Source organism: Lepus europaeus, chromosome 6 (genome assembly GCF_033115175.1).
Source record: "Lepus europaeus isolate LE1 chromosome 6, mLepTim1.pri, whole genome shotgun sequence".
In the NCBI taxonomy this organism is placed as follows: domain Eukaryota; kingdom Metazoa; phylum Chordata; class Mammalia; order Lagomorpha; family Leporidae; genus Lepus; species Lepus europaeus.
This window is the reverse complement of record NC_084832.1, coordinates 106,530,807-106,556,918: the sequence shown is the minus strand read 5'-3', so window position 1 is coordinate 106,556,918 and position 26,112 is coordinate 106,530,807. Positions and strand designations below refer to the sequence as shown.

General features: G+C 41.4%; 1 protein-coding gene across 1 annotated transcript in view; it reads left to right on the top strand.

Moving 5' to 3' along the window:
* The window catches only part of GRIN2B (glutamate ionotropic receptor NMDA type subunit 2B), a 663,213-nt gene that overhangs the window by 288,510 nt on the left and 348,591 nt on the right, over window positions 1–26,112 (top strand). Inside the window, exon 2 of the mRNA XM_062195504.1 lies at window positions 15,340–15,768. Coding sequence (XP_062051488.1) covers window positions 15,358–15,768 — 411 coding nt within the window. The 5' untranslated portion in view covers window positions 15,340–15,357. The remainder of the gene's footprint in view (window positions 1–15,339; window positions 15,769–26,112) is intronic.

Here is a 26,112-nt window from a genome sequence, read left to right as displayed (position 1 = left end):
TGAGGAATATGATTATTCTTCCCACAATCTACCTGACTTCCCACTGATACTCCCACCCTTCTTCCTCTTCATTCTCCTATTTCCATTCTTCTTTTCACTAAGATCTATTTTCAATTAACTTTATACACAGAAGACTAAATCTATACTAAGCAAAGAATTCAGCAAATAGTATTAAAAAAACCTGTTCCTCAACAGTTGAGACAAGGGCTGTTCAAAGTCATTGCATTTCAAAGTGCTAATTTCACTTCTATAGATCACCTTTTAGGTGTTCTGTTAGGTATCATAGATCAGGAAGAACATAATGTATTTGTCTTTTTGGGCCTGTCTTATTTTACCAAGAATGTTTTCCAGTTTCATCCATTTTGTTGCAAAAGATAGGATTTCAATTTTTTAACTGCTGTATAGTATTCTATGGTGTACTTACCCCATGATTTCTTTATTCAGTCTTAAGTTGATGGGCCTTTGGGTCATTTTATAACTTAGATATTTTGAATTGAGCTGTAATAAACATGGAGGTATAGATGATTCTTTCATATGCTGATTTCATTTTCCTTGGGTAAGTTCCTAGGAGTGGGATGGCTGGGTCATATGGTAGGTAGGTCTATGGTTCAAATTTTTGAGGTATCTCCATACTGTCTTCCACAGTGGCTGTACTAGTTTACATTCCCAGCAACAGTGGATTAGGATTCCTTTTTCCTCACATCCTTGCCAGCGTTTGTTGTTTGTTGATTTCTGTATGAAGCCATTCTAATGGGGGTGAGGTAAAACCTCATTGTGGTTTTTATTCACATTTCCCTGATGGCTAATGATCTTGAGAACTTTTTCATGTGTCTGTTGGCCATTTGGATTGCCTCTTTTTTTTTTTTATTAAACTTTTATTTAATGAATATAAATTTCCAAAGTACAGCTTATGGGTTACAATGGCTTCCCCCTTCCAAAATTTCCCTCCCACCTACAACCCTCCCCTTTCCTGCTCCCTCTCCCCTTCCAATCACATCATGATTCATTTTCAATTCTCTTTATATACAGAAGATCAGTTTAGTATATATTAGGTAACGATTTCAACAGTTTGCCCCCATATAGTAACACAAAGTGAAAAAAAATACTGTTGGTGTACTAGTTATAGCATTAAATAAGAGTGTACAGTACATTAAAGACAGAGATCTTTCATAATATATATTTTTTTAAATTAATTTTCTATGCCATTTCCAATTTAACACCAGGTTTTTCCTTTTTTCATTTCCAATTATCTTTATATACAGAAGATCGATTCCGTATATAATTAGTAAAGATCTCATCAGTTTGTACCCACGCAGAAACACAAAGTGTAAAAATACTGTTTCAGTACTAGTTATAGCATCACTGCACATTAGACAACACATTAAGGACAGATCCCACATGGGATGTAAGCACACAGTGACTCCTGTTGCTGACTTAACAATTTGACACTCCTGTTCATGGCGTCAGTAATCTCCCTAGGCTCTAGTCATGAGTTGCCAGGGCTATGGAAGCCTTTAGAGTTCGCTGACTTTGATCTTATTCCGATAGGGTCATAGTCAAAGTGGAAGTTCTCTCCTCCCTTCAGAGAAAGGTACCTCCTTCTTTGGCCCCGTTCTTTCCACTGGGATCTCACTCACAGAGATCTTTCATTTAGGTCTTCTTCTTTTTTCCTTTTCCATGGTTTCTTGGCTTTCCATGCCTACAATACTCTCATGGGCTCTTCAGCCAGATCCAAATGCCTTAAGGGCTGATTCTGAGGCCAGAGTGCTATTTAGGACATCTGCCATTCTATGAGTCTGCTGTGTATCCCACTTCCCATGTTGGATCTTTCTCTCCCTTTTTGGTTCTATCAGTTAGTATTAGCAGACACTTGTCTTGTTTGTGTGATCCCTTTGACTCTTAGACCTATCAGAGCCATTGGTTGTGAACTGAAATTGATCACTTGGACTAGTGAGATGGCATTGGTACATGCCACCTTGATGGGATTGTATTGGAATCCCCTGGCACATTTTTAACTCCACCATTTGAGGCAAGTCTGATTGTGCATGTCCCAAATTGTACATCTCCTCCCTCTCTTTTTCCACTCTTAAATTTAACAGGGATCACCTTTCAGTTAAAATTTAAACACCTAAGAGTAATTGTGTATTAATTACAGAGTTCAACCACTAGTACTAGAACAACAACAACAAAAACAACAACAAATACTAAAAAGGATAAAGTATTACATTGTACATCTAGAGTCAGGACAAGAGCTGATCAGTTCATTGTTTCTTATAGTGTCCATTTCACTTCAACAGGTTTTCCCTTTGGTGCTCAGTTGTCGCCGATCAGGGAAAACAAATGATATTTGTCTCTTTGGGACTGGCTTAATTCACTCAGCATGATGTTTTCCAGATTCCTCCATCTTGTGAAAAATGCATGTTTAAGTCCTTTGCCCATTTCTTAACTTGGTTGTTTGTTTTGTTGTTGAATTTCTGGATCTCTTTATAAATTCTGGTTATTAATCCTTTATCAGTTGCATAGTTTGCAAATAATTTCTTCCATTCAATTTGTTGCCTCTTCACTGTGCTGAACATTTCTTTTGCAGTACAGACGCTTCTCAATTTGATGCAATCCCCTTTGTCATTTTTTGTTTGATTGCCTGTGCCTCTGGGGTCCTTTCCAAGAACTCTTTGCCTATGCCAATGTCTTGCAGGATTTCTTCAATGTTCTCTAATAATTTGATGGTATTGGGTCCTAGATTTAGGTCTTTAATCCATTTTTAGTGAGTTTTTGTATAACTTGTAAGGTAGGGATCTTGCTTCATGCATCTGCATGTGGGGATCCAGTTTCCCAGCACCATTTGTTGACGAGACTGTCCTTGCTCCAGGAATTGATTCTCCTTGTTAAAGTTAAGTTGGTAGTAGATGCCTCAGTTGATTTCTGGCATTTCTATTCTGTTCCATTGGTCTATCCATCTGTTTTTGTGCCAGTACCAGGCTGTTTTGATTATAGGTGCCCTGTAGTATGTCTTGAAATATGGTATTGTGTTGCCTCTGGCTCTGTTTTTGTTATATAAGACTGCCTTAGCTATTGAGGTCTCCTGTGTTTCCATATGAATTTCAGCACCATTATTCTTCTATATCTTAGAATGTCCTTGATATTTTGATTGGTGTCATTTTGAATCTGTAAATTGCTTTTTGTTGTATGGACACTGATGGTATTGATTCTTCCAATCCATAAACATGGAACATTTTTCCATTGTTTTGTGTGTCTTCTTCTATTTCTTTCTTTAATGTTTTATAATTATCATGGAGAACTTTGACATCATTGCTTAAATTTATTCCAAGGTATTTGATATTTTTGTAGTTATTGTGAATGGGATTGATCTTAAGAGTTTATCTCAGCCATGACATTGTCTGTGTGTATAAAGGCTATTGATTTATATGTCTTGATTTTACATCCTGCCACTTTACCAAACTCTTTCATGAGTTCCAATAGTCTCTTGGTGGAATCTTTTGGATCACTTATGTATATAGTCATGTCATCTGAAAATAGGGATAGTTTGTCTTCCTCTTTTCCAACTTGTATCCCTTTGATTTCTTTTTCTTGCCTAATGGCTCTGGCTTAAACTTCCAAGACTATGTTGAATAGCAATGGTGAGAGTGGGCATCCTTTTCTGGTTCTGGATCTCAATGGGAATGCTTTTAACTCTTCCCCATTCAACAGGACACTGGCCATGGTTTTGTCATAAGTTGCCTTAATTTTGTTGAGAAATGTTCCTTCTGTACCCAATTTGCTTAGAGTTTTCATCATGAAAGGGTGTTGTATTTTTTGAAATGCTTTCTCTACATCAATTGAGATAATCATGTTTTTGTTTTCAGTTTGTTACTATGATGTATCACATTGATTTGTGAATGTGAAACCATCCCTGCATACCTGGGATAAATCCCACTTGATTCAGATAAATTATCTTTCTGATGTGTTGTTGGATTCAATTGGCTAGTATTTTGCTGAGGATTTTTGCATCTATCTCCATCAGGGAAATTTGTATCTAATTCTCTTTGTTGTATCTTTTTCAGGTTTAGGATTTAAGGTGATGCTGGTTTCATAGAAGGAGTTTGGGAGGATTCCCTCTCTTACAGTTGTTTTGAATAGCTTGAGAATTGGAGTGAGTTCTTTAAATGGTAGAATTCAGTGAAGCCATCTAGTCTTGTGGTTTTCTTTGAGAGGGTCTTAATTATTGAATCAATTTCCATCTTGGTTATTGGTCTGTTTTACATTTTCTGTGTCTTCATGGCTCAATTTAGGTAAGTTATAAGTGTCCAGGAATCTCCCATTTTGTTGGCAAACACCTCTTTGTACTAATTTCTGATGATTTTTTTTTATTTCTGTGGTGTTGGTTGTTATATTTCCTCTTTCATCTCTAATTCTATTGATTTGGGTCTTCTCCCTCTTTTTTTTTTTTTTTTTTTTTTTTTTTTTTTTTTTTTTTTGGTTATTTGGGCTAATTCTGTGTCAGTTTTGTTTTTGTTTTCAACAAACCAGCTCTTCGTTTTACTGATCTTTTTTTTTTATTCAATTCTGATGATATCTTCTCTAATTTTAAGTATTTCTTAACTCCTACTAGTTTTGGGTTTGGCTTGCTATTATGTTCCTAGGTCCTTGAGATGAATTAATAGCTCATTTATTTGGTGCCTTTCCAATTTCTTGATGTAAGCACCATTTACTATAAACTTTCCTCTTAACATTGCTTTTGTTGTATCCCATCAGTTTTGATATGTTGTATTGTCATCTTCATTTGTTTCCAGAATTTTTTCATTTCTTCAGTAACCAACTGTCCATTGAGGAGCATATTGTTCAGTCTCCATGTGTTTGCATATGTTCTAGAGACTCCTGAGTTGTTGATTTCCAGCTTTATTCCATTGTGGTTGGAGAAGATGCATGATATTATTTCAATTTTTTTTTTTAATTTGCTGAGGCTTGTTTTACGACCTAGCATGTGGTCTATCCTAGAGATAGTTCTATGCACTGGTAAGAAAAATATGTATCATGAATCATGTGTAGGATGAAAAGTTCTGTAGATATCTGTCAGGTCCATTTGGTCCATAGTGTTGACTAGCTCTGTTTCCTTGGAGATTTTCTGTCTGGGTGATTCGTCTATTGCTACAAGTGGAATATTGAAGTTCCCATTAATATTGTATTGGAGTGTGTGTCTCCCTTTAGATCCATTAACATTTCTTCTAAATACCCAGGTGCCCTGTAATTAGGTGATATATTTATTTATAATAGTCACGTCTTCCTGTTGAATTGATCCCTTAATCATTACACAGTGCACTTCTTCATTTTTAACAGTTTTTATGTTAAAGTCTATTTTGTCTGATATTAGGATGGCTACACCAGCTCTTTCTTGGTTTCTGTTAGCATGGAATACCTTTCTCCATCCTTTCATTTTCAGTTTGTTTGTGTCTTTATTGGTTAGATGTGTTTCTTTTAGGCAGCTAATAGATGGGTTTTCTTTTTTAATTCCTTCAACCAGCCTGTATCTTTTAACTGGAGAGCTGAGGCCATTTGCATTCAAGGTGACTATTGATAAGTAATGACTTGGCCCTGCCATCTTTCTATAAATAATCCTCTTGCTTACTTTCGATTTCCTTTGTACTTTTACTGGGAGATTTTCTTCCTTCCCCTTCTTTCATAGTGATGACCATGTTTCTGTGTTTCTGCGTGTTGTACATCCTTAAGGATCTTTTGTAAGGCTGGACGAGTAGTAACAAATTATTTAATTTCTGTTTGTTATGAAAGGTCTTGATTTCACCTTCATTCATAAATAAGAGCTTTGCAGGGCACAGCATTCTGGGTTGACAGCATTTTTCTCAAGATTTGGACTATATCTTGCCATTCTCTCCTAGTCTGTAGCATTTCTGATGAGAAGTCAGCTGTGAGTCTAATTGGAGATCCTATGACAGTAATCTGTCATTTCTCTCATGCTTATTTTAGAATCTTTTCCTTATGTCTTACTGTGGAGAGTTTGACTAGAGTATGTTGTGATGAAGATCCTTTTGTGGTCATGTCTTTTAGGAGTTCAATGTGCTTCATGTACTTGGACATATCTTTCTACAAATTAGGAAGTTTTCTGAAATTATTTCACTAAAAAGGCCTGCTAATCCTTTCTCTTTCCATACCATCAGGAATTACTAAGATCCATGTGTTGGGCCACTTGATAGGATCCCATAAATATCCAACAATGTTTTTCAGTTTTCATATGTCTTCTTTTTTTTTTTTTTTGGCCTGATTATAAAATTTCCAGAGATTTTTCTTCTAACTCGGATATTCTTTCTTCTGCCTCAGTGAGTCTGTTCTTAAGGCTTTCCACCATATTTTTATTTGTTCTATTGAATTATTCAATTCTAATATTTTGTTTTGATTTCTTTTTAAGATCTGAGTTTCATGGGAAAAATTTTCATGTTGTGTACAGATTACTTTAGTTCATGAATTTGCTTCTGATTACTTCTAAGTAATCCTACAATCAATTTTTTGAATTCTGTCAGTCTTTTCACATTCTAGTATTTAAGTGTTCTTCTGAGGTGTCACATCGTCTTTATTCTTGTTTCTTGAATTACTGCATTTATTATTAGGCATTTGTGGTGATACTTGTTGGCATTTTTTTTCTCCTGTGATGGCTTTTATCTTGGAAGTAAGTCTCTGTAGCTTAGTGGAGTGTCAGCTCTTTCAGTGAATACCCAGAGGTGTGTGCTGGGGGTGGTCAGAGAGCTCTGTTCAGTGCTCCAGGATGATGGGAATATCACTCAGTGAGACCAAAATTGGGCATGGTCAATCTCTTTTTTTAATCAGAGGAGATGTTTGTTTAGCTCTGTTGGCATAGTCTCATGCTCACCTTCTCTCCTCAAAGGTGACCAATGCCTGGGTGCTAGCCCCAGTGGAGGGTACTCTTTTTATCTGCACTGCTACAATAGCCATACAAAGGATCTATTTAGTGCTCAGTGTGAACATAGATTCTGCAGCTATGACCCTCGCCAGGGAATCAGGGAGGTCCGAACATATGGAGTCTCCCAGAGTGACTGCCCAAAGTCCCAGCCATACCCTGTTCTCTACCATGCAGCCATAGTGTTTTCACAGTCTCAGCACACAGGGCTCCCACAGTCAGGAGCACCCAGCCCACTTCAATTCTCCCAGCTAGACTTAGGTGTCTCCTCTGAGCTGGTTGCTAGGTGGGACAAGAGTTGGCGCAGTTGACGCATATATCCAATATGGCGCCCGCCCTCTCTCGACTAGTTATTAACACCAGTTGCAGGGTGGTTGGGGAGAGAGAAATGTGCCCCCCATTTTTTCCCTCAAGGTTGGCAAGTACACTGTTCCCCATAGGGCTCCAAGCCAGACTCCCACCAAGCTCTTCCTGCAGCTTTATCGCCAGTGACATGGGTTGCTGCAGTCTGGTCTTAACCTCATTCCAAAGCTGATGCTGAGGCTCTTGGCTACTGGAGTCCTGAGTTGTGCACTTCCACACCCTCCACATAGGTCCACAGTGTCCCTCTAATTTATGTGGAGTTTCCTCTGCTGTTTCCTCCCTAACTCTTCCCTGAGACTACACTCTATCCACTTTAAAAAAAAAAAAAAAAAACTATCTTCCCCTCTTGTTTGCTTCTTATTTCCTTCTTAGAGTTGACTCTGTTTAGTGTTCAATTAAGTGAGTTCAAATTTAATTATAGCTTATCATATTTACTTGTCTTATAAATGTATTGAAGTAATTTCCTCTCTAAAAGTGTTTTAATTCTCTAGAAATTTGGACATTTAGTATTTTCATTGCTATTTTAGTCAAAGGATTTGTTAGTTACCCTTCTGAGTTCCTCTTTAACTTTGGAGTTATCTAATTACAAGTTAAAAAAAAGTTTCTGGATATGTGGTATTATTTAGCTTTCTGTTTCTTTAAAGATTTATTTGAAAGGTAGTATGTCACACACACACACACACACACACACATCTTCCCCCTACTGTTTTATTCCACATATGGTTACAACAGCCAGGTATGGGCCAGGCTGAAGCCAAAAGCCAGAAATACCAATCCTAGTTTCCTATGTGGGTGGTAAAATATTTAGGCCATCCTCAGCCATATTCCTGCATCAGTTAGCAGGGAGTCAATCAGAAACAGAGCAAGCAGCTGGAATTCAAACTGATGCTGTGATATGGGACATGGTCGTCACAAGCGCTGGCTTAACCTGCTGTGCCACAATACTGGCACCCCTTTTGCCTCTTGTGTTTTTCTAGAGAGATGGAAAGAAAGAGCTACCATCCATTTGATTGGTTACTCCCCTAATGCCTTGCAACCAGAGCTAGGGGCTGGGAATGCAATCTGAGTCTCTCATGTGGGTGACAGCAATCCAATTACTTGAACTATTACCACTACCTCCCAGAGCATTGAAAAGAAGCTGGAATCAGGATCTAGAGCTGGGAATCTAACCTAGAGCTCTGATAGGGGTTGCAGGTACTTTAATGGGTGTCTTAAATACTAGACTAAATACCTGCCTATAGTTACCTTTTATTTTTAATTTTCACAGGAAAGAAAAATAACAGTTGTTTCATATTGATTCTTATTGTGCATTATAGATTTAATATTTTTTATCTAATAAAAAGACATGTATTTTATATTTTATAGTATTTCTAGGAAACTAAGGTGTAGTTCATGCTTTGTTATTTTGATCTTTTATGTCTCTGTATTAAGATTTTTTGTCTATTGGTTTTGTCTGTTTCTCCCCATATAAATTTTAGTTGTTGCTTGATGTATGTCAAGACTATGTCTTTAGATTCATACATGTTCATGACTGTTATATCTTCTCGGTACCAGTATGTAACATCTCTCATTTTCCTTTGATATTTTTGCCTTTGAATATTGTTTTGTCCTGGCTATTAAAATTTTCATAGATATTCCCACATTGACTGTATTACCTTCACATTGGACTTATGCTGTGTGTCTCCTTGTTTCTTCACTTTCTAAGGTGACCCATTGTAGGCCTGTGCATCCTAACTTTTTGTTTTTACTGGTATCTTCAGAAACTGGACCTGATGTATTATTCCATCATTTTTAATCCAGTTTTACTCTACCGCCTATCATATTCCAGTCATGATCTTCCTAATTGAATCACTCTGAACAGTGTCCTGACTGCATTAAAGAGCGGTGCTTGGGAACTTTGCCTGAATTGTCGGTTCAGTCACATTTCATCAAGCCTGTTGGGGTTGCCCCAAGACTTGATTTTCTCTGAGAACTGGCTTAGTCTGGCTCCTTACCTGATGGGTTTTCTTAGAGTTTTCTGTGAGCCACCTGCAAACTGTTCCTTGCCATAGTTGCCCTGTGCTGGTTACAGGCATGAAGATGGCAGTTGTCCTTTGCTTACTGTCACTCTGGGGATCACTCAGCCCATGCTTAAGAAAGCCACGTAGGTGATTAACTCCTTAATCCTGTTGCTTGGTTGCTGGTCCTACTTGTGCACATTGGTGCCTGAATTCACCGCATGATTTAGATAAGCTGAGCTCTGCGGATTCTCATTGCTGGCCCTGGCCTGAATGATTCTTCATTCTGCTATGTGACTGGTAAGCTGTCAGTGGAGTTTGCTGCTACCCTGAGGCCATTATGTGACATATTTTTCAGGAAGTTCTATCACTCAGGAAACTAATATGTCTTACCCCTGTGCAGTTCCTCTTAATATTCCTGTAAGCCTCTGTCTGCAGTTCTCTGCACCCCACTTCCTACATGCTCACTTTGTGCCGTCATAAATAGCTAGGCTCCTTGAACAGCTTCTATGGAAACTTAAAGGTAACATCCCTTGCATCTGTAGAGTATTTTATACTCTTCAAAGCACTTCCCTGGACATATCATCATTTGATCTTTACAAAGTCCTTCCAGATATGTAGGTTAGGTATATTATCCTAATTTCACTGAAGACAAAAAGAAAACAGTGGTTAGGTGAGTTTTACATCCTCAGAAACTTTAATATGAACTGAGTTAAAACCCACATGGGCTTTGGTTGGTGATTCATTCATTCACTCATCTGTTAATTCATCCACTGAGAAGCCTCAGAATGGTAAAAGTAAGGGCTTTGGGGTCAGGTATATTTGGATTGAAACTTGGTACCATCCCTTGTTAGCTGTGTGATCTTGGTCATGTGGTTAACCTTTCAGAATGTTATTTCTAATACAGGGAAAATTATGATTTATAATGTTTATATGAGGATTTAATAATGGATGAAGATTACCTGGCAATAATAGTGTATTGCACGCAATAAGTTAAACTATTATTAGCCAAAATTGGTAAAATATTGGCAACTTTTGAAAGATTTATTTTGTGTATTTGAAAGGCAAAGTCACAGAGAAGTATATGTCGGGGAGAGCAAGTGAGCGAGCATGTGAGCGCATGCTAGCAATTGTCCATATGCTGGTTTACTCCCCAAATGGTTGCAATGGCTGGCCATGCCAAAACCAGGAGCCTGGAATTCCATTTGGGTGTCCATGTGGGTGGTAGGGGCCCAAATACATGGGCTGTCTTCTGCTGTCTTCCCAGGCATGTTAGCAGAGAGCTGGATCAGAAATGGAGCAATTGAGATTCCAACCAGTGCTCATACTGGATGCCCATGTTGCAGGTGGAGATTAACCTGCTGCACCATAATACCAGCCACAAAGATTGGCAGTTTTATATGGTTCAAGCTAATGGTAGAAATTTAGTATTGGTTATCATTTATTGAGTCCCTTTATTACATAAAAGGTTCTTCTAGACCTCAAAAGTATAAATTAGAATGAGACAAGATATTTCTTGTGTCTGTGTCTTCCACTGCACCGTGGTCCTGAGGGTATACCAGCCTATGTGTACTGCATCCTCAGCCCCAACAATGACGTTTGCTAGGAAGCAAGTGCTCAGTAAATACGAAATGGAAAAGGCCCCACTCACAAGGAGGTTATCCACTTGATATGATTGGCAGACATAATCTTGCAGTGGTAATGAAGTAAGTGTATGTATTCACATGGGCTATGACGAGTGCTCAGTGAAGCAGCGCTCATTCTGAGGTTGGGGGAAGCACAGTGGGGAGGAGGGAGCAACACTTCAGAGCACACATCAGCACTAGTTGTGGTTCGGCCAAGGAAGGGAGCAAAACCACTTTGCTTATCTTGGACTTCATGTTTTCCCTCAAAGAACCTCTGTCTAATGTTTGCCATTGAATGTGTATTGAAAGCAGTCTCTTGTGTCACAGTCCCTCTGTTGCAAGTATCTCCCATAACGTATTGCTTTGTAAAGTGCTTTGCTCTATGCAGACCATAAAATAGATGTTCAGTAAAACCGGAGTCTATTCTTTGAGTGTCACAACTAGCATTGCATAGCAAAGTGTAATATATTGTGTGAGAAGAAATAGAAGAGCACAAGAGATATTTTAAAGAGAGCAAATAAAACATCAAAGTGGGGAGTGTAGAGTGCATTAAAGTTAATAAACTGTCATGGGCAGACTGGACCACTTTTAAATGTGAAGGAATCTAATTTAGTGATTTGTAAGAGTGGGATTAGAATCCCGCTGGAATGAAGTTAGCTGCTAGTTTTACCAGATTTTAAAATTTTTAGTTCTCCTTGAGAACCAGCCCTTAGAATTGAACAGGATATGAGAGGAGGAGGGAGGGAGGGGGGGAGGGAGAGTGAGTGTGTGTGTGTGTGTGTGTACGTACAGATGCTTCAAAAAATTCATAGAAAATGTAGTTAAAAGATAAGTTTAGCAGCAAGCATTTAGTCTAGTGGGCAAAATACATTGGGATGCTTGAGTCACATACCTGAGTTCTTAAGTTCAATTTTCAGTTCTGGCTCCGGACTCCAACTTTGAGCTAATAAAGTCTAGGAGGCAGTGGTGACTGCTCAAGTGAACTGGGTTCCTGCCACCCACATGGGAGACTAAATGAGTTCCTGGCTCCTAGCTTCAGCTTTGGCCCCAGTCTAGTCCCGTGCTTTGCAGGTATTTGGGGAGTGAACAATTGGACAGTAGCTCTTTTCTCTGTTTTTATCTCTGGCTCTATCTGCTAAAATAACTGAGGAATTTTTAAAAATAAGTTAATTTTGGTGTTAAAAAGTTTTGAAATCTATGTATACGAGAGTTCTTCAAAAAGTTCATAAAAATGAATATTAAATAATGGAGAGGGAGGACCGTGGGAGGGAGGGAGGTGGGGGGGGAGCCACAATAATACAAAAGTTGTATTTTTGTAAATTCATGTGTATTAAATTAAAAATGAATATTTAAAATTTTGCATAGATTTTAATTTTTTGCACTAAGATAATCTTTTAATTCATGTTTCCCGAGTTTCTTTTGGAAGTTTGTATGTATTTTTTTAAACTTTTATTTAATGAATATATATTTCCAATGTACAGCTTATGGATTACAATGGCTTCCCCCTCCCATAACTTCCCTCCCACCTGCAACCTTCCCCTCTTCCACTCCCTCTCCCCTTCCATTCACATCAAGATTCATTTTCAATTCTCTTTATATACAGAAGATCAGTTTAGTATACATTAAGTAAAGATTTCAACAGTTTGCACCCACATAGAAACACAAAGTGAAACATACTGTTTAAATACTAGTTATAGCATTAAATCAAAATGTACAGCACATTAAGAACAGAGATCCCACATGAGGAGCAAGTGCACAGTGACTCCTGTTGTTGACCCAACAATTGACACTCTAGTTTATGGCACCAGTAACCACCCTAGGCTGTCGTCATGAGTTGCCAAGGCTATGGAAGCCTTCCAAGTTTGCCGACTCTGATCATATTAGACAAGGTCATAAAAGACAGGGTGAGGATAGTAACCAATGATCCTAAGAGTGGCATTAACCAGGTTTGAACAATTATACAGCATTAAGTGGGGAAGAGGACCATCAGTATGTATGTTTTGTCCACAACTGTTTTTTAAAAATTTATTGATCGTTTTGTAGGAGAGGCAGACACACACACACACACAGAGAATGAGTTTGTATGTGTGTATATTTTGTCCACAACTGTTTTTTAAAAATTTATTATCGTTTTGTAGGAGAGGCAGACACACACACACACACACAGAATGAGAGAGAGAGAGAGAGAGAGAGAGAGATACTGCAGTTCACTGGTTACTCTCCAAATGCCAGCAAGAGCTGGGAACTCAATCCAGGGACCCAAGTACTTAAGCCATCCTCTGCTGCCTTCCAGGGGGGTGCATTAATGGGAGCTGGAATCAGGAGTGCAGTTTGGAGTTGAAGCCAGGCACTCAGTATGGGAGGTAGGCATCCCAGCTGGCAGCTTCATGACTAGGCCACGTACGGGCCCCAGTCCTCAGCTGCGGCTGTCTGTCTTCCTCCAGAGATGCGTTACTACCCAACTCGCCATTTAGTGATACATTTCTTTAAACTCTGAGAAGAAGTTAGGTCCCAGTTCGTTGCCTATCAACCTGGTTTTCAGGGCTTAGGTAATTATAGCCACTGAGATAGGAAAAATGTCAGATGTAAGCTTTTGCCCAGCCATGAACCACTGACAATGCAGTTGCTACAGATCTCCTTGTTTGTTGGCAATGTTGAAGGGTGACTGTTACAGCAAGGGTTCCAAAATGCTGCCAAGAACTACAATTCTGTGCTTCTTCATCCACAAAATATCCACAGTATCTTCGACCCAAATCATGAATGCCTTTTGCAGTCGATCTGGTCAGCCTGAATAAGTCTTTATCTTTACTTATTCAAGACTTGCACCATTTTTTTTTTCTTAATTTGTTGGCTAAACTATTAGTGTTTGTGGGACCCTAATATCTCTCCTTTCTTCAGACAAGGAAGCTATGTTAAGTAGAAGTTTGATTGCATGCTGTCTCTGTAGAAGAATGAGAATCCTTGCTCTAGTTCTGGGTGCCATTTGTAGCATATTCCCTTGGGTTATAACAATGCCATGTTAATGTATTGGTATGTTGGTGTTAAAATGACAGTGACTTTGGGTCATTACATAACTGGTTTGAGATTCATTTTCTCCTTTTGAGTAATGAGAATAAAATGTCTAATTTATAGGGCTTCCATGTACACCAATGAGGTCACATATGAGGAATGGCCAAATATCTTACACAGCATGTAACAGCTGTGCAATAAATGATCATTTAAAATAAATCAAAGCAACATTATTAGAACTAGTTCTGTTAAAGCCAGAAAAGTGCTTGGAGAATGATGAGAGGCATAAAAAGAAATGATCAAGGCTTATATTCTGTAGAGTGCTGTGTCTTTGGTCTGGTGCAGGGTGTAAGATTTAGAAGCATATGTGGAAATGAAAAGGCAGCAGTTCTTTAGGTGAAAGGTGGTGAATTGTATGCAAATATGGACGTAGGTACTGCAGAGAAGTCATTGCTACATGATGCCATTGGGAGAAGAAATTAAAAACATTTCAAAGGTGGCTCCAACATTACTGCAGCTATTACCAGGATTTGTCAAAGTTAAAATAATTTGAAGTCTAAGCAAATCAAAATAGTACTATTTCTTGCAGTACAGCAATTGAAAATGTGAAAGGCAGTGTGGTATAAGGCATCTCGGTTCAGGTTTTTTCCACTTCATTGGTTCGTGGTCTCGGGCAGATCATTGACCTTCTTTGAACTTTGACTTGAGCATCTATAAAATGAAGATAATATTTTTTATTTGTTTTTACAGTAGCCACTGAGTAATGATGATGATCAATGGCAAGGACTAATTAAAAATATCACCTGGATACTGGTTGTTCTTGGGATTTAATATTAAGAGCAAAGATATTAAAATGGTTGTTGAAGAATTTTCAGGCTGTGCTTGAGGCAAGCATGAGCTAAGGGTAGCAAGAATGAGGGGCTTCCCTATCTGTGGCTCCCCACATCCAGCGTTTCCAACCCATAGTTGGTGGCTGACCTCTGATGAGCCCAATTTTGCCACTCAACTTTGCCTGACCTCTACCAAGCGCAGTTCAAAGATGGGATGTAAGCAAAGAGCCAGGGTCACACAGCAACAGCAAGACCAACCTCCTGGTCATCCTTATGAGCTTGCACTCGGCCTGATGACTCAGGAACGCTTGCATCCTCTGTCCCTCAGTTGTCCCTGTTTGCTGCTGATGGCTATAGCAACTGCATCTTTGTATTTCTCAAAGATTTCTGAGGCTTTGAAAGCTGCTTTTTTCTCTGATTCTTCTGAGCAAACACCAGAGATAAGAGAAGAGGCTGGTTGATAGAAGTTGGGGTGGATGATTAGTGAAAGGAACTCAGGTCCTTGACTTATACTATCTTGCCTCTTCACACACAGAATCTGTAGTGTGGGTCATATCTTAACCATGCTCTCTCCCTCTCTCTGTTTCCAGGGAGTCGAGAAGTTGAAGATGAAGCCCAGAGCAGAGTGCTGTTCTCTCAAGTTCTGGTTGGTGTTGGCTGTCCTGGTCGTGTCAGGCAGCAGAGCTCGCTCTCAGAAGAGCCCCCCCAGCATCGGCATTGCCGTCATCCTCGTGGGCACTTCAGACGAAGTGGCCATCAAGGATGCCCACGAGAAAGATGACTTCCACCATCTCTCCGTGGTGCCTCGTGTGGAGCTGGTAGCCATGAACGAGACTGACCCAAAGAGCATCATCACCCGCATCTGTGATCTCATGTCTGACCGGAAGATCCAGGGGGTGGTGTTTGCTGATGACACAGACCAGGAAGCCATCGCCCAGATCCTGGATTTCATTTCAGCACAGACTCTCACCCCCATCCTGGGCATTCACGGGGGCTCCTCTATGATAATGGCAGACAAGGTAAAAAGGGCTGCGATGTGAAGATCCTGGGGGTGGCTTGGGGGTCTCTGTTGGGGACTGAATGCTGTGTTTGTTGGAAGGTGAAATTTAAGCAGAATGCATTGAGTGGGTAGACCAGGTGTTATTTGGAGATGAAAGTAAGGGAAAGACGTTGGTGGATGAATTCCCATGGTTCTTAACAGGTTTGTGTATCCATTGGTTTGTGAATGAACCCTCTGAAATGACTGAGAGATTTTTCTTCCCATAGGTTTATGAATAGCTTCTTCAAAATGTTAAAACATGACATACTGTATTATTCCTTGGTAATATTTGTTCTCTATCCTCCTCCCATTCTGGTTTCAAGAATATAAAAATGAAAAATCCTTAGAGGCAGGTAATTTCTCTCCATGAAGATACAAATGTCACAGGGAAGTCATTCTTGCTAAGGTATCTGTGTTCATCACACACACTGGTCTGCTTCTGCTCATTCGAATGAATTTTAGTCCTCAGAACCACGAGCAGCCATGTGTTCCCCATGCTAATAATGGAAGCCAGTGGTTCATAACCTTGGATGCACATTGGAGTAGCCTGGAGAGCTCTCAGTCCTACTGATGCCTGGGTTCAGTAGGTGCCTGTACCCCACCTCAGCTCCAAAGAATCTGATTATTGACCCAGGCTTTAGAATTTTTATAGGTTTGCTGGGTACAGAGGGTATTTGACCAGAGACCTCAGGTTGCACAGTCTGCATCTCATGTTGGAGTGCCTGTGTTAGAGTCCTAGCTCCAATCCCAATTCCAGCTTCCTGCTAATGCACACCTTGGGAAGCAGCAGGTGATGGTTCCTGTAGTTGGGCCCCTGCCTCCCACATGAGAGACTCACAATGAGTTTGTAGTTGCTGGCTTCTGTGTGGCCCTGACCTGGCTATTATGGGCATCTGGGGAGGAAACCATCAGATGAAATCTCTCTCTCTCAATCTCAATCCATCCCCCCGCCAATTTTTAAATGGTGGGGTGAGCATTTGGTGCACTAGTTAAATCACACTTGCAGTGCCTGTATCCTCCCGTATCTGAGCCCCTGATTCAAGCTGTTGCTCCTCTGCTTCAGAACCAGTTTCCTAATAACAGGCACCCTGGACAGGGCAGCTTATGATGACTTAAGTGTGTTCCTGCCACCCATGTTGGAGACTCTGGAGATTCTCACTATATTCCTGGGCTCCTGGCTTTGGCCTGGCCTGGCCATAGCTGTTGCAGGCATTTAGCAAGTCAACTAGCAGATGGAAGATCTCTCTCTCTCAAGTACAATGTGAAAAAAATGATAAAGATAGTAAATTAATTGTGGGGTGGGGGAAGCTCACCAGGTGATTATAGTATGTGATTAAGTCTGAGAACCACTGCTTTAAAGTTCAAATAAATTGCAGCCTCTCCTGTACTAATGTTAGATTAATAGTCTTAGGGTAATTATCATCTGACATTGGTGCTTATTTCTAACTGCTCAAAAAGTGTTTGGTTTGGGGTTATACTTTGCTTTTACATTTTTCAGTTTTTTCCTTGCTTTATTAATTAGAGTTCATTGGTTAGGTAAAGCTCTCCTCACACACATATTGTCCTTTGTAGTGATTTATTTGTATCTTAGCATGATTCATTTCCCTGTCAGTGCAACATGTATCATTTTGCTTTGGATTGCTGCAGTTGTCTCCACTGCCTTGATTTTTGTGCTTAAAAGACATGCGATATGGTTAATGATGTTTGTAAACACCTCAAACCCAAGCACACACACAGCAAACATGCTGGTTGGCCAACTGACCCAACCATCACAGTATAGAGACTTGGCAGAGGCTGGAAATAACCATGTATGACCACTACTGCCGTCTGTCGGTGGCAGGCAGAAACACCTCATTTCTGTTGTAGAGCTTCCTTTTATTCAGTCTGGGAAAGGTCAAGTTGAAGGTCCAGAGTGGAGAAACTTAAGTAGCATGAAAAGAAGTTCACAGGGGCACAGGTTCAGATGTCAGAAAACAAGTGCTGGCACAACTAGCCTATAATAAGAGAAGTGGGAGAACAATGGAAAATGTAGACTGTGACAAAACCCATTGAGTTTTTGATTCAGGTAGATTTTTTTAAAAAAAATCAATGTCCTTAGCAAATTATATTTTCTTTTAGCAGTGGAATTTTGAGGTCACAATATTGCATTGAAAAACACTGATATGGACAAGTTTTCCAGTTCTTTTGTCCTAAATAAGAGCTGAGCATACTTCTTTTGAGAGCACACAGTTGAAAATGATTTATTTTTCTTTTGCTTATGTGGGCTATGGTGTGTCCTGATATATGCCCCCAGGAGTCCATACTGAATGGATGTTTGTATCTCTCATCTCTTACAAATCTGCAACAACAATTGAAAAGTATAAAGTAAGCTATAGACTATGTGGCGAATTGGGCTGTTTTTGTTCATGGCATATCCTGGGTGTTTTGAGAGTGTTGACCACAGGATAGGCACTTAGTACTTTGCACTTACTGTGTTTATTACTGTTAACTATCCAGTGAGCTGAGCTTGTTTAATCTCCACCCTAGAGATGGGATGGTGAAGCTCAGAGAGGTTAAAGAACAAATTGAAGTAGCAGGGACGTTGATATTGGTTGCTGGCTCCCAGGACCCTGTGCTCTACTGCTGCTCTAGAAAATAACACAGCTGGTGAGGGTCCCGCATATCCCCTTTGCTTTCCTCCCCTCTGTTACACAGCATTGTGGGGGATGCTGTCTGACTGAATGGAACCACCACATAATCCTCAATAAGTAACAGTGGAATCTAACAATAGGAAAGCATTGGCAAAGAAATGAAATGGATGGTGTATAGAGCCCATTGACTACTGTGTTTTAGGGCTAGTGAGGAGAATTGAAGCCAGTAAGGCAGACTCTTGCAGGTCACTGTCATGAGATTCCCTCTGGTTGCTGCCTTTTTTTTCCCCATTGCTACCACATCCAAATATTTCAGATTATCTATTCTTTTCTCCATTTTTTAAAAAGGAGGTGGGCAATGATTTTCAGGCAGTTTGCTAAAATAGCTCAAAGAGTATCTATCACTGCTTTTTGACCTGAAGAGTTTCTAAGAGGTAGGCTAGAAGAGAAAAGAAGAAGAAAGAGGGAAGTCCTACCAACTGGAAAATGGGAAGCTGCACCCCAAGAGGTCAGGTAGCAGAGTGGGTGGCTGCAGAGTGCCTGGAGCAGGAACACGTGGACTTAGGGGCCATGGCGCCAACTCCCGGCAGCCATGCAGGGGAATATTCATGGCTTAAAGGATTTGCAGAAAGGCAAATAGAACCCTCAGCTCTGAGACATAAGTCTTTGAAGCAAGTCTCAAAAATAAAACACCTCAAAATCTAAGGTTAAGTTTTTTTTAAACAGTAAATGTTTATTTTTAAGTACAATGACCATATTTTACAAATATAGAATGGGGACGTACTGTTTGACAATGATGAATAGACTATGGGGTAATGGGACAAAACATCTGAAAGTAGACCTGATGCAGAAAATCTAAGATATGTAACTTGGCTGCATTTAAGGCTTACATCAAACGTCAGAAGAATGAGAAATAAGCCTTCTGCTGTGCTTCCCTCTTCTAGGAGTAGGTAACTGGCACTCGCTTTTAACATCTTTGTTGCTCTTGTTATTAGTTACCTTTGAATAAAACTCCTTTGTTAAGTGTCCTTGTGGGAGATGTATTATAGGGATATATTTCCAGTATTCAAAAAGGGACTTATTTTTTTCCTTTGAGAGACAGAGAAAGATAAATCCTCCCATTCACTGGTTCACTCCCCAAATGTCTAGAAGAGCCAGGAACTCAATCCAGGTGTCCTGTGTGAATGATGGAACTCTGTCACATGAGTCGTCACCTCATCTATGCCTCCTATGTCTGCGTTAGCAGGAACCTGGATTGAGGAGCCAGAGCCATAAACTGAACCCAGGCACCCTGATGCACAGCATGGGTGTTTTAATTGCTAGGCTAAATGCTCACTCCCTCAAGGAATTTTTATGTAGGGAACACAGCATTGTTGCAAGGACTTTTGCCAAAGTAGAAGGTTCCAATACTTCGGAATTTGGTTCTGATAGCACCTACTCACTTTTCTGCTTATGCTAATTGATGGAAAAATATTCATTAGTGCTCTGCATTCCTAGTGAGGTAGTGTGCCTTCTACTCTAGTGCAAAGAAGCAAGGGAGCCAATGGAGTAAAGCTGCTAAAAGCTCAGAATTTAGCTCCACTCTGGTTTCAGTCTGTCGCTTCCTAGATGTCAGAATCTGGACTTAGTTGTCACCCTTTACTCTGAACCTTGGTTTTTATGCCTGTACAGTGGTGATGACAAACTGTCATAGGGCTGTGGATATTAAATGAGGTAGGACATAGCAAGTGCCTCACTTGGTGCCAAGCATCACATTGAGCAGGTTGAACAGAAAGTTGTGTAGACTAGAGAAAGTGAGAAGGTTTCATGATACATGGAAATAATGGGCATGGAATGTGGCACAATTATCCAGACAGTTGTGGAGACCAAGGAAGAAGAGAGCTCAGGTGAAAATATGGGGGAGGGCTCTGAGTCCATGGTTGGTCCTGAGCAATTAGGGAAGCGGAAGTGGTATGAAAGCCTGCCATGGCCAAAAAGGACACATTCAGTTAAAGAAAAGCTCTCATCAGGAAACACCTGCTAGGCACTCGTAACAGGAGACTGTTTGGAATAGGAACAGAGAATGTTTAAAAATGTATGAGGTATTTTTTGGCAGTTCTCCACCTGAGTATAAAGAACCTATTTGTTCTCCCTTGTTATAATTGCTTTTGTTTTCCCCAAGATCATGGATTTAGGTTGTCTGTCTAAATCCAAATAATGAACTAAAGCTAGATGGATTTCCATGATTTTTCTCTAGGAGGTTTCTCTACTGAATGGCTGAAATATTTCATGGGTTTTCAAATTTTGGTTCAGAGAAGTTAAGTCACTAATCCAGTATATCACAATTAGCAATGGGACTGGAATTCAAATCCCAGAAATGTCAACTTTGAAGCCCATATTTCTGTTCTACACTTCTGCCTCAGAAAACATTGAACTAAGAATTAGAAATCCTGGGGTCGGTGCTGTGGTATAGAGGGTAAAGCCACCATCTGCAGTGCTGGCATCTCATATGGGCACCGGTTTGGTTCCTGGCTACTCCACTTCTGGGCAAGCTCTCTGCTATGGCCTGGGAAAGCAGTAGAAGATGGCCCAAGTCCTTGGGCACCTGCACCTGCATGGGATATCCTGAAGAGGCTCCTGGCTTCATGTAGGCCCAGCTCCGGATCTTGGGGCCATTTGGGGAATAAACAAATGGATGGAAGATCGATCTCCCTCTCTCCCTCCCTTCCTCCCTTTCTCCCTCCCTTCCTCCCTCCCTTCCTCCCTCCCTCCCCCCTTTCCCTCTCTCCTTCCCTCCCTCCTCCCTTCTCTTCCCCTCTCTCCCTCCCTCTCTCCTCCCTTCCTCCCTCTCCCCTTCCCTCCCTCCCCCCTCCCTCTCACCCCCCTTCCTCCCTCCCTCTCTCCCTCCCTCTCTCCTACTCCCTCCCTCTCTTCCTCTCTCCCTCCCTCTCACCCCCTTCCTCCCTCCCTCCCTCCCTGTCTTCTCCCTCCCCCTCCCTCCCTCCCTTCCTCTCCCCACTCCCTCTCATCCCCCTTCCTCCCTCCCTCCCTCTCTCTCTCCCTCCCTCCCTTCCTCTCCCCCTCCCTCCCTCTCCCCCTCTTCCTCCCTCCCTCCGTTTCTCCTCCCTATCTCCCCCCTCTCTTCCTCTCCCCCTCCCTCCCTCTCCCCTCTTCCTCCCTCCCTCCCTCCCTCTCTCCCCCTTCCTCCCTCTCTCCCCCTTCCTCCCTCTCTCCCCCTTCCTCCCTCTCCCCCTCTTCCTCCCTCCCTCCCCTTCTTCCCTCTCTCTCCCCCTCCCTCCCTCTCCCCCTCTTCCTCCCTCCCTCCCTCCCTCCTCCCTGTCTCCCTCCCTCTCTCCCCCTCCCTCCCTCTCTGCCCCTTCCTCCCTCTCTGCCCCTTCCTCCCTCTCCCCCCTCCCTCCTCTCTATCTCCCTCCCTCCTCTCTCTCCCTCCCTCCCTCCCTCTCTCTCTGCCCCTCTCTCTCCCTCCATCCCTCTTTCTCCCTCTCTCTCCCCAATTCCACCTTTTAAATAAACACATCTTTGAAAGAATTATAAATCCTGAATTTAAGTCTCTATTTCAACAAGCTTTGAAGATCTGGATCCCTTTGAAGATCTGGATCCCTTAAATTGGGGCCAGTGCTGTGGCACAGCAAGTTAAGCCACTGCTTGTGATACTGGCATCCCACAACATAGTGCTAGTTCAAGTCCAGGCTGCTCTGATTCCATCCAACTTGTTGCTTACGTGCCTGGGAAGACAGCAGAAAATTACCCAAGTATTTGGGCCCCTACAACCCACCTGGGAGATTCAGAAGAAGTTTCTGGCTCCTGGCTTCAGCCTTACCCAGACCTGGCTCTTATAGCCATTTGGGGGCAGGATAATACATGAAAGTTCTCTGTCACTCTGCCTTTCAATAAATGTGAAATAAATCACTTTCACTATAGGAACCCAGTGTACAATTTATAGGATCATTTGTTTTCTGCCCTACCCAATTAAGCATTTTGAAGATAAAGTAGAATGTGTGGAACATTGTGGAACAACACTGTTAGCAGATACTTCAGGTGAATGCTGTAAATAAGGCATTGAGATGCGTATGACAGACTCACTGACAACTGGTTTATTACAAAGAATTACTTAATTTATTTGAGAGAGAGCAGATAACTTTTGTTTGCTGGTTCATTCCCTGAAAAGCCTGCAACAGCTGTGGCTGGAGCTGCTAAGTCTGGATCTGGGTCTCCCTCCTGGGTGGCAGGAATCCAAGTAATTGAGCCATCACTGCTGCCTCCCAGGCTGTGCATCAGCAGGAAGCTGGAACTGGAAGTGGAACCAGGATTTAAACCCAAATGCTTTGTTATAAGATGTGGGTATCCTAAGTGGTAACTTAGCCACTGTACGAAATGCCCAGCCCTGACAATTGTGCTCTTCCTGGCATGAGGACAGATGAAAATGGCTTGGGAGGGAAAAGAGAATGGTGGAAGTGACAGTAGGATCCATCCAGGAGGTTGTCAGCTGCGATCTCTAATGCTACCAGAATGGGAGGAGAGGATATGCTGAGTACAGGCCAGGATCTTGGGGCTGGCATTGTGGCCTAGTGGATAAAGCTGCTGCCTGCAATGCTTGTGTCTCATGTGGGTGCCAGCTTGTGTCCTGGCTGCTCCATTTCAGATCCAGAGTCCCTGCTGGTGCACTGGGAAAAGAAGCAGAAGATGACTCAAGTTTTTGGGCCCCTGCTATCTATGTGGGAGACCCAAGTGAAGCTCCTGGCTTTGGCCGGGCTCAGTGCTAGCCATTGTGGCCATCTGGGGAATGAACCAGTGGATAGAAGAACTTTTTCTATGTACCTGACTTTCAAAATGAATAAATAAATTTTAAAAAATGGTTAAGGTCTAGACATAGGTGTGTTGATCTGTGTGAAGAACAGTGGTTAGAACTTGTTTCACTAATTCTTCATTAAAGGAAGTTGACATGGTGTCTCTTGCTATGATTCTTTCTTACGTTAATTACTCAGCTGGGAGTTTCTGCTTTGGATAACACTTCTTTTTTTCTGTGTAGGGAGCCACAGCTGGAAATCTAATAGGGGCTAGGAAGATGGTCCCTAATTCCCTTTAAAATATGATTTATTTTTATTTGAAAGGCAGAGTGACAGATTTTTCATCCACTGGTTCATTTCCCAAATGGCAGCAACAGACAGGGCTGAGCCAGGCTGGAGCCAAGTACCAGGAACTCCATCTGGGTCTCCCACATGAGGGGTGGTTGATCCATCCTCTGCTACTTTCCCAGGTGCATTAGCAGGGAACTGGATAGGAAGTGGGGCAGCCTGGACTTGAGTCAGCGCTCACGTGGATTGTTGGCGTTACAGGGGGCAGCTTAACTTGCTGCAGCACAATGCCCATCCACCTCTATTCGTTTTTGATGATGTCTTCTCCTCCTCTTCCCTCAAACACTGCCCTCCCCCTCCTCTTCCTCTCCCTTCCCTGCAGTATCCATGCATTTGGGGAGAGTAGCTGAGCCAGCCAGTGGTGCATGACCCCGTGCATAAACCATTGCCTTTCATTTCTCCATATCCGGCATCATCTTGAAACTACAGTGGCTCTGTGTCCCCTGCCTTACTCTGTGTTTCGTTCCTACTTTCTGGTGCCCACCCTAGGATCTTCTTTAAAAGAGATGGGCCTCTTGAAACCCAGGTACATTTTTAATGCTTATAAAATTTGAAAGCCCAGAAATTTCTTCAGTATTCACAGAAATAAAAGGTGCTTGGAAATATAAGATGACACATGAACCATCACTTCTCACACAACCTCTAGGAAAGTGAGACTGTGTCTATAAGAAGGCGGTGGCATAACATGTGGATAGTGCAGGCTTTGGAGCCAGTAGGCCTGAACTCTGCCCATTCGTATCCATATAGCCTTAGTTGTCAATCTGTGTAAACCTCTATCTCTATCTGTAAAATGGGGACGAAAGTGACATCCAGTTATTGGCATTGGGCCTGGTGGTTAAGATGCTGCTGAGGACACCCACACTCCACATCGGAGTGCCTGGCCAGGCTCGGGTCCTAGCTCTGGCTTCTGATTCCAACTTCCTGCTAATACACATCCTGGGAAGCCACAGATGATGGCTCAAGTACTTAAGTCCCTCCCTCCATCCGAAAGACCTGGATTATCTTCCCAGCTCCTGGCTGTGGCCTGATGCAGCCCTGGCTGTTGTAGCATTTGCAAAGATTTCCCTCTCTTTCTCTCTGCCTTTCTAATACATAAAAGATAAAACACCTAGTTCACGGTAGGTAGTGGCCTTATGAAGCAATATACTCAGTATGTGCTGTCTTTTATTTTCATATATCACACCTTTCCTAAACTATTTGAGGAAGATGGGATCCCAATTTCCCCCATTAACTGCAAGAGGAAGCACTCAGCAAGGTAATATCCTGTACTTTGGACCCGGTGAGTGAGCAGGAGCTCAGTGAGTTCTGCCTTGGTGGCGATGCAATTGCTGACTGTGGCATCATCATGGCTTACCAGGAATGTCAAAGCAAACATGTACATGGATTTCAATAAACTGATACACATAGGATCTAAGCGATGAAGATAAGAATGTTTAAAAAAGCATTAACAGAATAAAATAGGATTTGAATTCAGTGTCATTTGTGGATTTGGAAATATTGATATATAAGAAAAGTGAATTATTGAATGGGGAAGTATTAAATATATTAGCTAGGAAGTAACAATATAGATACAGGAGGAGAGTTTTAATTTACTAAATGTCACTGGCTAATTTCTAAGTGATTACACTGGTAGTGCTGGGAAACTCTCTAGCTTGTGATTTTTACATCAGAAGGACATTTCTATTCCCTGTTCTGAGGTTTCTGTTTCTCTTTTTGCCTTATTCTGTATTTTATTCAAAATTATGTTCTGAGGGGTCCATCACGCAGGAGAGTAATATTAAAGACCATTTGTATTCAACTTTTCTGGGCTCAAAAGCGTTTATTGCTCAAATTCTTTTTCAGAAGGGCAAAGAAGGCCTGGTTATCATAAGTAAAGTTAGAATGAGAAAGTTGAACATTGATGATGTACTCTGTCAAGCCCTGAGCTAGTTGCTTTAGATATGTTATCTCACTTAATGTTTTCATTGAACTTAGAGGCATATAGTTTGTCTGCATTTTACATGTGTGGAAACGATAAGCAAAAAGATAAACTGTGTTGTCCAAGACCTTTAGGTAGCAGTTTGCTGAGAGTAGCTTAAAGAAATCCGTGTTTCTGGATGCCTCAAGACAAGAAATCTTCCGACAAAGCATGCTAGGCTGGTCCAGAGACTTGAGGATGTCAGGGTTAACATTGGGGGTTCTCTTGGTACTTTTGTCATGGTTGGGAAGTGACTGAGCTGGCTCTAGGTATCATGTTCACACTTACAAAAGCAAAAAAAGGGGTGGGTAGATATTAGATCAGGAAAGATCTCCTTTGTATCCTTGATCTCATGAATCTAAACAATGTCCAATGGCTGACCCGGTGGAGGTTGCAGGTCCATGTCATGAATATGGCAAGGAAACAAAAGGCGGGTATAGCTTTGGGTTAGTCAACAGAGACAAAGTCAGTGACAACCTTGGAATCCAACCAATGTCCGTGTGATTCAAAAGCCCAACCATCTCTCATTTCTGCTTGACCAAACCCTGCTCGCTTGCTCGCTCTTTTTTTTTTTTGGAAAGGCAGAGAGAAAAAGATCTTCT